The sequence below is a fragment of the Anguilla rostrata genome, chromosome 11 (genome assembly GCF_018555375.3).
Source record: "Anguilla rostrata isolate EN2019 chromosome 11, ASM1855537v3, whole genome shotgun sequence".
Classification (NCBI taxonomy): domain Eukaryota; kingdom Metazoa; phylum Chordata; class Actinopteri; order Anguilliformes; family Anguillidae; genus Anguilla; species Anguilla rostrata.
In genome coordinates this window covers 18,429,268-18,445,145 of record NC_057943.1, presented here as the reverse complement: position 1 = coordinate 18,445,145, position 15,878 = coordinate 18,429,268, and the positions used below count along the sequence as shown (strand labels likewise).

The 15,878-nt window shown below is 40.1% G+C and overlaps 1 protein-coding gene and 1 long non-coding RNA gene across 3 annotated transcripts in view; both read right to left on the bottom strand.

Moving 5' to 3' along the window:
• Positions 1-5,269: 5,269 nt before the first annotated feature.
• On the bottom strand, positions 5,270-11,092 carry LOC135234187 (uncharacterized). The gene is made up of 4 exons (XR_010324027.1): positions 10,582-11,092; positions 9,536-9,869; positions 6,282-6,369; positions 5,270-5,667 (listed from the first exon to the last, which is right to left on the bottom strand). It is a non-coding gene; the product is annotated as an uncharacterized LOC135234187 (long non-coding RNA).
• A 1,655-nt stretch (positions 11,093-12,747) lies between these two features.
• LOC135234183 (transcription initiation factor TFIID subunit 4-like) overlaps positions 12,748-15,878 on the bottom strand; it is a 29,488-nt gene continuing 26,357 nt past the window's right edge. For both annotated transcript variants that reach the window (XM_064298510.1, XM_064298509.1), the window contains 3 exons: positions 15,746-15,802; positions 15,191-15,310; positions 12,748-14,998 (listed from right to left, as the gene is read on the bottom strand). In XM_064298510.1, the coding sequence (XP_064154580.1) occupies positions 14,831-14,998; positions 15,191-15,310; positions 15,746-15,802 (345 nt within the window). In that variant the 3' untranslated portion in view covers positions 12,748-14,830. The remainder of the gene's footprint in view (positions 14,999-15,190; positions 15,311-15,745; positions 15,803-15,878) is intronic.

Here is a 15,878-nt window from a genome sequence, read left to right as displayed (position 1 = left end):
TGGCAAATGCTTACTAAAATTATTTAGTAAATTGTTTTGTTTTTTTTTTTGTTTTTTTTTTTGCATGATAAATTTGATTGCACATGAAGTGTGTATATTCCTACTAATTGTCCCCAAATTGTGTGCATATTCCTACTAATTCTACTATTCCTACTAGGTCCTCATCTTTTTCAGTCATCCCTTTAAAAAACATTATTGCCATTCCAAAAAGTGATGCTTTTCACTTTTATTTCCTGTCCACATTAAGTGCTGAATTGATGAAATAATGAAGACCTGCCTAAAACATGTACATCTACAATTGTGGAGTATGTGACTTTGACCACCAAAGTGTCACCAAAATCAATCAACTTTCACTTACTTTTCCTGAGAATATAAAGCAACATTTTTTCCATCTAAACTATTTCTAAGGCACAGGATGGAAGACAGTAATATCTGCTTGGATACTGCCCTTAAACTCTAAGCTATTGTTGTCCATAAAAGCACTGAGCCATGCTGTCATTGGAGGGTCATATATAGACTTCTGTCACATAATCTTCAACAGCAGCATTGTTCTTCAAACAGGCAGCTCAAAAAAGCCCTCCAGTGGTAAACAGACACTCTGAAGATGCTGAACACAAGAGGCTGACGATGCACAAGGGCTGAATGAGATGAGAGCAGAGTGCTTGAGCAGACATCTTATGCACACACAGGGGAGCAGGCATGCATGCATGAGGTGTGCGTTTGTATTTTGCAGTCCCAGTGGCCAGTCACTTGATGCTTGCGATCCAACAGCTCACCTTGGAGCCAGCATAATACACATAAGCATCTCGCAAATGCTTTGCAAAAAAACAAAAAACTGCCATTTTTGTGATGGCACTGTAGACTCCCATCTCTATTTTAGATGGTGGCTGAAGCCACCATCAAATAGTTCTAGTGGTATAATTTTAATTAAGCCATGAGATGCACATCCTCTTCCTTATTCCCATAAAAAGCCTCCCTCTGGATTGTTACCCCCAGAGGGAGCCCTAATCTGCTCCGATGGCGAAGGATGATGAGGCTAGCGGATTCAAGGGACAGGGGCTGGGAGGAGACAATCACGCGGAGCAGCCTCTCCATCTCTGTGACCCAGCCGGGGGTCCAGCTCAGGGCTTGCCATCAGAGACTTAATAATATGCATCCTTCAGTGGCAAGGATGAGAGGCGCAATGAGGAACAGCCCAGAGCAGATAGCGGAGGATTGGGCTTCATATCATTCCGTCCCTGCTGATCGACTCAGTTCCGACTGTTCTCCTCATGCTGACTGGAGCACCCCCACCCATCTCCTCATCACTACCCCAGGCATGAGCCCTGTTCTCTCTCTCCCCAGATCCAGAATGCACTGCAGGAGCTTGTAGAAGGAGGGTGATGTTGAATTCCTCAGAGGATATCTCCATTATACCAATGAAACGCAGATGGCTGAATTTTTTCTCTGCCATCGTACAATACCCCTCCTGGTCTCCACTGTGAAACACTGCTACAAAATCGCATTGATGTTATTCAACTGCAGGTTCTTTGGCTGAGCAGGCTGTTCAAATATTTTTAACATTCAAATATGTAATATTCTGCAATGCATTCTTCTCTGGAAGTGCACATCATGCAAGGAATTTTGCTTCTACATTGCTTGTAGTGTATTTTGTCAGATTTTAAGTTTCTAAATTTTACACACAATATTGTCCATGAAGTATAAAACAAAGCTTGGAATCTTTTGTTTATATTTGCTAAGGAGAGAGATGAAGAAAATACCAGTCATATAAGTTCGTAAATACATGTGCACAGCTAATAATTCTGTATTAACTCCCTGCTGTTGCTGTGCATATTTTACCTCGCCTTCACATCCCATCTTGTACAATAGATTCCATATGCAGGATGTCCATCCTTTTGTGACCCCAAGCCAAGGTTGACCTGAGCCATTCTATATATTTATCAATTACACCATTTTGTCATTTGGTATATTATTAATTCATCACATATTTCCTCTTACTCAATGGAATGATACAAACAGCATCATAATGAACCCAAATCTCTGAAGCCTTGTCATCCATGTAGATGCAATGTCTGCCACCACGATCTTATCTCACAGGGCCATTCTCAGTTCAGCACCAGAAAAAGACTCGCCTTTTCTCTCTCACTCGCATTTGCGCACGCGCACTTGAGCGCACCCACAACTGGAAAACATGCAGACGAGAAATCTGTCCTTCGGCGCTCTCCTGCCCCTTTACTGCTGCTCAGCACAATCTCTGCTCTCTCTAACTGGGCCATTTCCAACCACAGACCTGTGAGCTCCTGGGAGGGCTGCCACCACACTGGGAGAGAGTACTAGCTTTAAATGGACTGAGAAACATGCGGTTAGATATGAAATTGCCTTTGGGGGGTTGTGGAGACACGTTCGCGCCAATACTTCATATGCTCCCCTTGTGATTAGGATTTCAATTATGATGGACAATCAGAAGCAAGGCAGGGGACAGTGACGTTGGGAAAAGGGGGGGGGGGGTATGTGCAGGGTTTTTTTTCCTGATATACTTCCACACATTAGATGGCTGGGCTGACACCTCAGAGAATATTGAGAAAATAGAGGGACAATGGCACATGCATTATACTTACAGGGAAATGTATTTGCACTGAGGAGTAAATGCGTTTTTGCATAATAAGGAGAAAAAAAGCGAGCTGTGGTGCACCTGACAGTGTTATTGTTTTGAAACCCCATTGATTTATATGGAGTCGCAACTCAGTCATATGTGAAATTGAACATGGCCTTGATGTGAACCTATCATCAACCATCAGTTGACACATGACACGGACTGACTTACACTGCCACTGAAGGATAAAGGGTTCAAACAGCCAACAGTGCGTACAGAGCCACCCTCCTTTTATATCGCAGCATACACACTTGAGAAATGGACAATAAATTAAAAAATAGAAGCACGGAGCCATAATTCTGAAACGTCTGTAAAATATTCAATTTTAATGACTTAATGGAATTATCCTAAGTAATATTTTTCAGAAAATGCATTCCCCAAAGAATGTGCTAGAAACATTTGCACCCCTGTTTTCAGCATTTTGTGAATTCGCCTTCAATTTAATCCATGAGTCATCTTCTAGAGTCTTATGAATCTGGTGAACATATAGGGGGATCTTTGACCATTCCTCTATACAGAAACCTTCTAGATCTTTCAGATCCTTTGATCTGGCTTTGTAAGCTGTCCTTTCTATTTCAATCGGTTTCAAGTCTGGAGCCTGATGTGACCATTTTCAAACAGTCATATAAATGTCTGTCCCATTTGTAAAACTCCAGGGTTTTTTAGTGCCTTCTCTGTTTAAATGCTGCCATAGTCCCCGCTTCCCCAAAACTTCATAATTCTGCTGTGGAATACAAACTAGGCCAAAAACACTAAAAAGAAATAAAATTAATGCACTCTGTTTGCTCAACATAAAGCTGTTTAATGAATGTAAAAGCAAGAAATTGAAATCCTCCAAAAATAAAAAATGCCATGCCTTCTGTTACTTGGTCAGCTATTATATTACTGATGATATTTTAATGAAACATTAGCATTCATTTCCTGCAAACTGCTCCATTCGTCAAATTTGAAATGGCTGTGCTTGTCCTGCTCTCAGTATGTGTATGCCTATTATTTCAGACAGAATGCAAATATTTAAAAGACTGATGAATATTATGTTTTTATAGACAAGAATTTCTCTTTGCCAAAATGCTGCCTGAAAAGTAAATGGTATCACCAGTCAAATAAATCAGCTTGATTTATTAAGGATCAAAAGTATTTCTTTTGTGAATCACAACCACAAAAAGGTTATCTGAGGATTATGCATCCATCCACAGTATTGAACATAAATATTCAAAGTGGCTACCTGAAAGGTCAGAATGTGTGTGTGTATATATATATATATATATATATAGCATGGCCAAAAGTATGTGGACACACCTTTTAATAAGTGGGGTCAGCTACTTCAGCCTTAACAACCTACTTCATTGTTAACAAGCACATAAAATCAAGCATACTGCCATACAACCTCAATTGACAAAATTGACAGTAGAATGGTCAGTGACTTTCAACATGGCACTGTCATTGGATGCCACCTTTCCAACAAGTCAGTTCATCAAATTTCAGCCCTGTTAGAGCTGCCCCAGTCAACGGCACATAAAAAAATGGTTTGCTGAGTTTGGTGGGGAAGAACATGACTGGCTTGCACAGAGTCCTGACCTCTGCCCCACAAAACACCTATGGGATGAATTGGAACGTTGACTGTGAGTCAGGGCTTACGCCCAACATCAGCACCCAACCTCACTAATGCTCTTGTGTTGAATGGAACCAAATCCCCGCAGCCATATTCCAGAATCTACTGGAAAGCCTTCTCAGAAGAGTGGAGGCAGTTACAGCAGCAAAGGGGGGGAGGAGGGTCCAACTCCAAATTAATGCCCATGGTTTTGGAATGAGATGTTCAACGAGTACATATAGGTTTGATGTTCAGGTGTCCACATACTTTTGGATATGTAGAGTATATCCAGTGAGCCCCAGAATGTTTGAGGCAAATGGCTTCACAGGTGTTTCTGATCAGTCAGGTGTGTTCAGTTGCTTCCATAGTGCAGGTATAAGAGAGCTTTCAGTATCTAGTTTTGATTCTAGCCTCTTGATTGCCTTTTCAAATTCGTTATTGGCATTTGTCAACATGAGGACCAGAGTTGCACAAATGAAAGTCAAGCCATTATGAGGCTGCAAAATAATAAGAAAAAAAAAAAAACAGGCAGAGGCCAAACCTTAGGCTAACCAAAACCAACTGTTTGGAACATCATTGTGAAAAAGAGCCCTGGTGACCTCAGAAATACACAAAGAGGCAATATAATATATATTCTGTTACTGGAAAACTGTATTTGACTGCAATGTACAGTACGCTGGGGCTCCTCAGAGATTTAACATTTGGAACATTAAACATGAAACTGTTTTTAACTGCATGTTCTACATTACTTGATGTTGATAAGCTAATAAGTTTTTTAATTAATGGCGATGAAACGTCAACAGATACAGACCAAATGTAGAAAGCGGGGTGCAAATTAGTTAGAGCCATTTAGTCTCATAAAACCATTTAAACATCCATTTAATTTGACAGAAATGGAATGATGGAATAAACAGAACATTAAAGCATATTTCTCATCTGGCCATAGATTTATATTCACCTTAATGTACAATAAATCATCAGTAACCATCACCTTGGATTTAGTTACATTTCTACTTGTTTTATAAACCATCTGTTGTCATACAAGTTTCCACAAAAACACTTACTTAGATGTGTACACTTTACCACTGAATGATGCAGACCAGAGTAAAGGAATCCCTGGGGAAGGATATTCAACCTTTCTAAATGTAATTTTTTTAAAGACATCTCTGAACTGCCGTGCAATAGATTGGCGGTCTGTCTAGGGTGTATTCCTGCCTCTCCCCCAATGCACACTGGGATAGGCTCAGGGAGCACCCCTGACCCTGCCCAGGATAAAGCGGGTATAGATAATGGATGGATGGATGGATGGACTTCTCTGAACCTTACAGCACTGGCAATGTGACCAGAGATGTGGGCATTAATTTTATTTCCTGCTGAATTCATTATTATAGACTATCCTTGCAGGGGCACAAACTGACGTGGCCTGGAAAGACAGCAAGATTAAAACGAGTAAAAAAACACCCACTTTGATAAAGGCACTGAGCCGTTAATGCATGATGACCCAAAGTGAGCGTAGAATCTCTTGGGGATTTTTAGGCTTGAGACGGTGTTCATTCAGAGCCAGTTGGTGTAGTTCTGAAACATACTGCCAAAACTGTGCATTTTAATTTGATTTACAGCTTAAAGTAATCCTTTGCTTTGTCTCGCACCTCACTACACCCAAGATTCATGGCATGACACAACCTCCTGAGCCTTATTCTGGCCCAATATGAGGTGGCGATTCCAGCAAACATTTAAAACCCGGGACCACTTTCATTCAGTGAAAGTCAACAAGTCAGGATACTGTCATTATCATCGATTTAAAATTATTTTAAGATGATTAGTCGACTTGTACATCAAGTAGAGGTAAACAGCCACAGTCATTGTGGAATTGATTTGACCAGACAAATACGGGTCAAGCAAAAAGCACTGGCAGGGTTTTTTTTGTGTTTGTGTTCAGTATCAACAATGTCAATTTTGATGCAATCTTTTTTTTTCCTTGTTTTGCTGAACAATCCTATTTCAGATACCTCCTGGCAAAATAATATGAATGCTCACCATCTGAGATTCATTTCCACAGCGAGCTGGAACCACAGCCAAACTCCCCTTCCTTTAAAGAAAGAATTTCTGTATGTTTTCTGGCCATCTGCGATAGAAAGAAAGCTTAGTTGCTCCCTAATTAAAAGTTAATCACAATAAGGAATAACTTGCATGCTTTTGCAAAGCCTTTCACACCCACAACCAAGCAGCATTTTGCAATAACTAATCAGAACTCCCACCACAGATCAAAAACAGGTGCCTCCTGTCAAGAAATATGACATCATACCATTTTATGCCGAAAGGAACCAAGTTACACTGCAAAAAAAAAATCTAAACTTGAGCAGGCTACAAGTTTTTTGTGAATATTAAGGCTTCTTTAAGCAACTGAGGGCTTTAACATTTCAAGATGTTTGGCAGTGTAAATTGTTTCAAGTGCTACTGAAGGTAAATCCAGCCACTGTTTTTTTGCCTTATATCACACATCATTTAAAAGACAATATTAAGGTGGCCTGACAAGGCTCTCAGGGAGTAATGAGAAGATTTAATGTAGTAAGTAATATAAACAAGAACATTTTGTAGGCTTAAACTGACACAACCTTTAAAAGTATGCAATATTCTCAAAAAGAGAATTCAGAATGCATGCAACGGTGGTAATGCATCCAGGTCCGAGGCAAAGTGTGTCAATAAGTTGTAATGGAGCTCTATGATCAACACGCTGTACATGATGTAGCTAGGTTACCTTCAATAGTGTTGAAATAAACAAAAACAAAAAAGACCGGATGAAGCACATTTTTCATTCGCAATTTACAATGAGAACATACTAGGGATTATTTGGTAAAGATTGCAGATTACAAACAGACTGCAATGGGATGGAGAATGCCTCTTTTTTTGTAAAGCCAACCTCAATGGAGGCCTCTATGAGAGCCTTGGCAGGCTGGGATACATTTCTTAATTAATGGTGTGCAAAACCTGTGTGGGTAGCACTGTCGCCACACAGCAAGAAGGTCCTGGGTTTGAATCCCGACCTGGGTCTTTCTATGTGGAGTTTGCATGTTCTCCCCGTGTCCACGTGGGTTTTCTCCGGGTATTCCGGTTTCCTCCCACTGTCCAAAGACATGCACGTAGGCTAATTGGAGATTCTAAATTGCCCATAGATATGAGTGTGTAAGTGAATGGTGTTTGCCCTGTGATAGATGGTGACCTGTCCAGGGTGTAGACCTGCCTCTTGCCCAATCCACGCTGGGGTAGGCTCCAAGACCCCCTCGCCCCTCGCCCCCCCCCCCCCCGTGAGCCAGACCAGGGTAAGTAGATATAGAAAATGGATGGATGGATGGAAAACCAGTGTGATAGCCTCTGCTTTGTATATACTTCTTGTCTTATCTATCCAGGTTTTTCTTAGAAGCTAATACAGAAGTCATTGTTAAAGGTTACATCTCCTTTATGCTTTATTGGCAGCACAAACTTTTTAAAACATGTTCTTCAAAAAAATAATAATTAACGTATGCAGCGAACATGATGCATTTGCAGAATTGTCATGCAAACTAGTTAGAAATAAATAAAAAAATGTTTACCCTTTAAGATTAGCCACTTCGTTTTATTTATATATATACATATATTGACATAACATGACTATACACGTGAGATGTAAAGCAACCACACAACTTCAACCGCTCGGTCCGCTGGGATATGTCTATGCCCTGAGTGGGATTTGATGTTGACTTTAGTCCGAGACAACCTGCGCATTACACGCTTGGAAAACTAATTACTTAGGCAAAGAAATTGCCTTCAAAGGGTCTATTTTTAATCATACAGTATGGATAAAGAAAGCCTGACACACATAGCCCATCCGGTGATGTCAACCGCGGGATGATTAATGTGGGATGCAATCCATCATATAACATAAAGGAAATTACTTTTACGCCAACCTAGTGGGAATGCATTTGTAGTTTAGCTGTCCAGCAAGAGTTCAGTATTGACCAAAGGCACAGCCACGTCTCTACAATATGCTCTACTGAGGAGATAAGATTCACTTCTAAAGTGTACTTCCAAATCGGAGTCACAGAGTAATTTACTATCTGGGTGAACATTTCATTACTTGTGACACTAAGGACAGTTATATCAAATATATAAAACCATGAATGTTGTGTGTGTGTGTGGATAAGTTATAGATTAATATAGACATGTCAAATCCTAAATGGTCATTGGCAATAAGTATTTATCATGATGAGGTGTTGGCTATCGTAAGAAATCTCAGCGGATATGAGAAATGTATGTAAATTCGAATTTATAACATGCTTATGACACTCATGCCAATGAAATGGGGATTTGAGACAGTAAACCATGCCAAAGTGGAAATAAAAGCAATGGGCCAGACTGGCTTTTCAGCTTCACCCAATAATGCAGCCTTCAGATGCTATCACAGTGCACTGTTATCAACAATGCAAAAATGTGACTTTCATAAAATGTGTTGCATTTATCAGTTAGACCGTTTATCAGTTCATCAATTGAAGTTAAAATCCTATGAATAAATATATAAATAAACCACCAGCAAAATATACTGACAATTACCACTCAATGTCATTTCAGTGAAACAAATTATATAGGCCTTAATTCAACAAGGAGAGACAACTTAAAAACACTTGTCTGGAACTTGTGTTCGCTTAACCTAAAGTTAAGTCAAAATATGTTTTAGGAGAACGGTTTGATCTAATTTAGTTCATTTGGACCTTGAACAGGAAGAGAACGTTTTTCAATTAATTAAATTTGCTTTAAACCAGGGGTGCACAACTCCTGTCCTAGTCTGCATGCTGGTTTTTGTTCCAACCAATTACCGTAGGGTTTGTTTTCTGACAGCTCTACAAACTATGCGGGTTCCCTCTCGTACGTGAGAACAGTAAAACCTTTAGGATTCATTACAGTCTGAGGCTGTAGCTGGTGCTTATACAGTTGTCAGATCAAGGTATAATTGAGCTAATTAAATAATTAAAATCAAAAACTCAGCTTGGCAGAAAATCCTGAAACAAAGCAGCCCTTTTTGTGCACCCCTGCTTTAGATGGTTGCAAAACACCTCACCGTGAACAGACAAATGTACGCTACCACGTACACACGTGCATTTGAAAATAATGTACAGCAGTAACAAGACTAAAATATTCTTCTCTCCCTGTTGCGGTGTTGTATTTATCTATTGTTAGCAACTGAATTGCAATTTTGTTACAATGTGTTTAAATCAAAGTAACCTAGTTTATATGCTAATAGAGAAAAGTCAACTCACACCAGCGGTAGACAACTCCTAGCGGACTGCCCTTGTAATTGATGGACACTTGGCATGCATGGTGCACCCAGCGATTTGTAGAATCCATAAAAAGAGATGTCGAGGTAATTATGTTTGTCATGATATATTGAAAGCAGGAATCGGGAGCTAATCAGAATGCCTGACAGCTGTAGCGTACAGATGCTATCAGACCCCTTGTCCAAGACTATAAAATGAAAGCAGGCCATTTTAACAGGTAGCAGCTGTTCATGGCTAATTTGTTCAATTAACGGAAGAGGCTGCAGGCTGAGGTTGTTTCCTGGCCCTGGGGTACTTCTATTAGGATGTTCTCTTCCTGCATGGAGACAAAAACTTGTATTTATATCTGTACTGAATATGTGTTAAACTTGAATTGTGGCTCTCTGATGCAGCTTTATATGGGTCCATAAATGGGGAACTACTGTACTTCAGATAAGCAACTATAAAGAAGTGTAAATAAGCAAGTACTGGCAACCCAAAATATGCATTTAAAATTACAGTGTTTCTGACCACAGTCCTGCAAATGATGTGATGTTCTTGTTTTTGTTTCAAGTGCTTTTTATGCAATTATCGGGAATGTTTGTTTGAGCTATTAATTGAACACTGGCCACTATTCAACCTCTCTTGAGGGTTAATGTGCTGCAGATGTTATATAATACAAATGTGTGATTGTACAATTATTTGTGCTTATATAGATACACACAAATGAGCTTGGTCAACAGCACCTTAGTGTATGCCCCTTGATTTTTTTGGCCCCAATACACTTAATTGAATAACTTACTGTAGTCACCTGCATTAAGAATAAAATAAATTATTGCAAATAATTTGACCCAGTGGTACAAATGAACAAAAAGAAGTTGACAAAATGCACTATTATAATACAAAATTATTACGAAAGTCTAAAGTCCATTTATTTCATTTAGCACTAAGAGTAGAAACATTGCCAGTCAAACCCAGATCAGCATGCAGTCAATAAAATATATTTAAAAAGCTTAGTATGAAACTAAACTGGTGTAAAGAGTGCTCACCCAGGGTTGAGAGAAAATGACATCCTAGAAGCCATCTGACAGGGTGCGCCAAGAGTAGTGTACCTGTCTGTCTCTGGGGTGGGAAAGAGACTCCACAGGCATCCTGGCATTGGTCACCTGCAGCAGAAGCACACAAGGAGCCATGAGACTTGCCTCTCACCCTGAAGGTTGCCCCTGGCATACTCTGGGAGGCCAGACCCGCACCCCTGCTCCTGCCCTCTCCCCATGCAAGTTGCCCCTGGCATAGTTTGGGAGGCCAAACCCACACCCCTGCTCCTGCCCTCTCCCCCTGAAGGTTGCCCCTGGCATAGCTTAGGAGGCCAGATCCACACTCCTGCTCCTGCTCTCTCCCCAGCTCACTATAGGTGCATGATTGTCAATATCCAGCTGCTCCTTCCATCAGATTTAGTTCAGGCGCTCAGGAGACATAATTGGCCCCACCCCCTCCAGGGCACAGGGAACATCAAAGCACATGACTGCGGAGAGCTCTTCCCCTGACAGGGTGGATGGAACAAGCCCACCTTGCAGTCCTCTCCTCCCCTTGGCGCTGTGGGAAACGGCAGTCCGTTGGGAAGAGCCTGCTCTAATTTGACATGAGAGCATTGCTTCCTAATCCTCTTCAGTTGACTGGGAGGCGCTCGGTGAGTGTCTGATGTATCTCTCAAAACAAAATATGTTTTGCCTCTGGTACGGAAGCATCTGACAGTGTAAGGGATACAAAATGGCAGCCGTCACCTGATATTACTTTTTCAGAATGAAGTCTTCTTTTTTGAAGGCGACATGGAAATTTGTAAAGATCTGAAGAAGCTGTAATCCTTAAGTCAAAATCTTCAAAGAATACTCTTTCTTGTAATGCTCAACTGCTGTCCTGATTTGATAACCAGCCATTTGCCGTATGCAATACTACACTGTGTGAACTGGCAAAAGTAATTAAATGCATCAGTACATATGAGATTAATTTGTCCAGTTTTCCAAGCTGTTTTACCTATCATGTTTTCCTGATTTTATTCGGGCCTATGTGTGTTCAGTTGTCCAGTTCTTTTGTGCTGATACATTAAAGCTGTTCAGTCATCTCTGTGGTTGTGTTTAAAAGCTGAAATATGCGTAGGCTTACAATTAATTGCTAAATTGCTCAGAATTGGTATAATTAAAAATTAAGCCCATTCAAAATTTAATTCAAAAGTTCCATCAAGTCAAAAAGTTTAGATTTTTGGGTGACCCCTGTAACACACAAAATGTGTGATTCACAGTCCTAATTATTATCACCCGCACAGCACTCTCAGGGGTAGATTTAATAGAGGTAAATATGAGCCTGAGTACATAATTGGAAAATGGCTCTCCTAATACAAATTTGAAGGGAGATGTAAGTGCAGCTGTTGTGAACAGCAGACATTCACATTTTGGTTGATCTACATTTACAGCTGTGCGCGTAATTTCCAAGGACCTAGAATTATGGGTAGAGTTTGTTTTTATTACTCCAGTAAAAAACTAAGGCTTCTGCTAATGCCGTTGATGTTATGCTAATTAGCCTTATTCGATACTTGCATCAAAATAAATACTTGTGTTCAGTGGTTCTACTGAACACAAGTACACATCAACACCAGAAGTGTGGTTGACTTTTCTGAAACTAAATTCACGAATCACAAGGCATGTCCACAGATGGCAAAATTTGGGTGAGTATATACAGTTGTTGATAGAGCAGCAGTCGGTGGGTTGCAATCACAGCACAGAACATAGTTGACTGCGGTGTAGCACAACATTGCCCTCTGGTGGACAAATGTAAAAAAAAACAACCATTTTAATAGTGTGGTTAAATGGACATTCAGTTCCATGGAAAAAGCACAGATTGCTTCCAAAAATGCACTCCTCCTTGGAATAAAGGGATTACCCTAATAGTGACTCAAAAATAAGCAAATTCAATTCAATCCATGCAAATTGTTTTGCTCTTTGCACACTGTGTGTTGCCTCTGACTTGGACTCATGAACCCCTTTGTACCCGGGCCAGTCCATTTTTTCCAGCAGAAGGGACGCACATTCTGTTATACTTCACAGAAGCTTCATACATCATAGCGCAAAAAGCTACAGTCCCTGCTGCTCTGTGTGTGTGTGTGTGTGTGTGTGTGTCTGTGGGGGGAGGGGGTGAAGTACTGACAAACATGAGAAAGGTTTATTTTCTTCATTTTTAATGAAGGAGTTAATTCTCTTTCAATCCTCTATAAAACAATAGCAATTAAAAACTTTTCTTAGGTAAAATATTTACATATAAACAAACGACTGTGCAAAATTTACAAGAAAAGAGGGAACCATAGGCCTCTAGTTTTCTTGCATTCGTTTTTCTCTGTAAAAGAGGAATGGGGAAGGTGTGTAACAGCCACCAGACAGCGGTAAAAACACTGAGAAACAGAAGGTTAGAGGCTCTTTCCATTGAATAGTCAAACAGATCTGTTCAGTGAAGAACTATCAAACAACCATTATAAGGGGCAAACAAAAGTATGTACAAATCATAAAAGTACTATCTTTGACAGTTTTCATACAGTGTTGCAAAAAATATAAAGAACCAATTCAATAGTATATTCATTAAAAAAATAGGTAGAAATTGGGGTTTCCCCTCTGTCTTATTGTCTAAATGAGAGCAGATCTGTCGTTGGATGCAGTCCTTTACCGGCAATTTCACGAGTATGTGCCCAGGTTACACAGCATTACATCGTTTCCACAAACTACTCTTGATCTTCAGCTGAAACATTTTTTCTCAAAGACATTATCTTTAGATTTTTTATCTTTTTTTTCCAATCAAAACAGTGCAATTAAAGTAGGTCTGCAGAAATAATGCTTCAAAACTATTAGGAAATAAATGTTTTTTTTTGTTTGTTTTTTTTTGTCTAAAGGGATATTGGTGCTTTCTTTTTCTTCATTGAACATTCAAAAATGGACATTTATTAGACGTAGGAGGCCTAATCCATGCAATAAACTGCTAGTAGCGAAAGAGATTACATATAAATACATATATTTAAAATTGGTGAGTGTATATATATATAACCTCCTTAATAAAGAGAACGTTAAACTGAGATAAATAATTAAAACTGATTCATGGGAAATACAATAAAAAAATATAACTTGACAGATTTATGAACAAAAAAAAAACTAGTAAACTAATTGGAGAACAAGAACAATTGCTACATCTGACTAAAAAAAGCCAACTGCTTGATTAATTGCTTAGCCTTGAAAGGTCAGATACAAACACATATATGGCTTATATTGGCAAGAAGGCAACTCACTAAATGGAACTCAAAACTGTCCAGTTAAAACAATCCACAGGCCATAATAATGGTAATAAAATAACCAATGAATAATAAGATCTATGTCTTATGGAGACTTGTCTTACTTTCAAATTAGCTTTTATAGAAACATAAACATGACTTTTTAAGTTACGACTGTCATTTTTACAGTTGTTCATTTGCATGTTACAAAATGGCTCTAAAAAGTTCTCAGAATTTTTATATGTATGCATATATATTCATATATATATGAATATATATATGTACATACATGCACACACACATACAATACAGGCCAAAAGTATTAGGCCACTTGTGGTTTTTATTTTAAGAAATAAAAAAATGTAAAAACTTCAGGTTGCACATTCAATTAATGTGTACATTTATTGAATAACAAACCAAAGTATAAACTTTTTTATTTTTTATTTCTACCTACAATAACACAAAAAGATTCATTTTACTTAAAAGACAACAGCACTTCTAAGCCCAACTCCTTCTTTGCCATATTTCTTGCAACTTCAGTGCCTAAGTTACTTGCACTGCAGGTTAGAGGCATTAGGCTACCTGTAGTTTAAAAAAAACTTCAGGTAGATAAGATTTCACTCAATTTAATTATCCCTCCACCTCCCACTTTGCAAAAGGATTGGATAGACTTCCGATAATTTCATTGACCATTAAACCAATTTTAAGGAAAGTCGTGTCCAAGATTACAGTATTGAAGTAAAACTCAACTTTGTGTTATTGTGGGTAGAAACTGAGAAAAAATAAATTAATAAAAACGTTGATTCGTTATTGAATAAATGCACATATATTAACTGAATTCTTTAAAAAAAAAACTGCAGGTGGCTCAATACTTTTGACCTGTGCTGTGTGTTTGCGTGCGTGATAAATATATATAAGAATGAAAATGTAAAATAATCATAATAAAAGTCCTGTTCTCTGCCAAGAGTCTCGGTGGCCACCAGTAGGGGGCACTATTTGAGGAAGCCGCGGTATAGCAGGTGTGAGTGGCTGGTCTCCCGTTCGTTCTCCAGGCAGAAGAGCAGGTCCCTGAGATTGACGCGAGTGATGCGCTGGCGGGTGAACTGCCTCGAAGCTCCCGAGCCTGAGCCCCCCGTGGCAGACGAGTTGGACCCCGAACCCTGGGAAGGAGAGCAGAGGGGTGGAGGTCAAAGGGGAAAAGGCCTAAATGTCTGAACCTTCAACCTCATCTGAACCGAAAACCGGGGAGAGCAGGAGACCGACTCAAATTGCCGTCGGGTTATTTGGCGTGGCTGCTGTGGCCTTGATGGCTCTCTGAGGCGTCCGTGACGTGCGTGTGAAGACGCGTGTACCTCGGCCCCGACCGCGCTCCCGGGAGAGTCCAGTTTCCGCTTCTTCCTGGGCCCGATGGCTGCCAGCGCTGTGAGGTTGGCGTCTCGCTGCCTCATCTGAGCAAGCTCCTGCTGCTGCATCTGAACCACACACAGCGCGGGGTTAGGCATTAGCCCCACCTTACGGTTCTATAAGCCTGATCAGGATGACGCTCTGATGCGAGATCATTTTGACAAAACTCTGTGGATGTGTTTTTATTTTATTATTGCTGATGAATCAAGTGTGGGCGGGGCTCCAATTGGAGGGACAGATTCAAGGCAAAGCAACCATTTAGGGCCGGGTGAGAGAGATTTATTGTAATATGGACTTCATCACTACTCAGGACAGCAGACAGAACTGAGGTAATAGGCATGTAATTTAATGCAATGAGCCTTATTTATGTCAAAATATTATAGACCTATCTGACCTATAACATGAGGCTGGCACCCTCAAAAGCGGTAACTTCCCTTTCCAAATGCTAGAGAAAGCGTCTGGGGTTAAAACAAGATGGCCATCATCACGCATCACACTCCTACCTCTTTGGCCTTCTGTTTCAGTCGCAGCTGCTCTGGGTCCTCTTGCCGTGATCGAGACTGTTGGGCAGACGGCGACAGAGAGGTCATGGACAGGGGTTTGCAGGGGAACGGCAGTGGGACATTGCATGTCCTG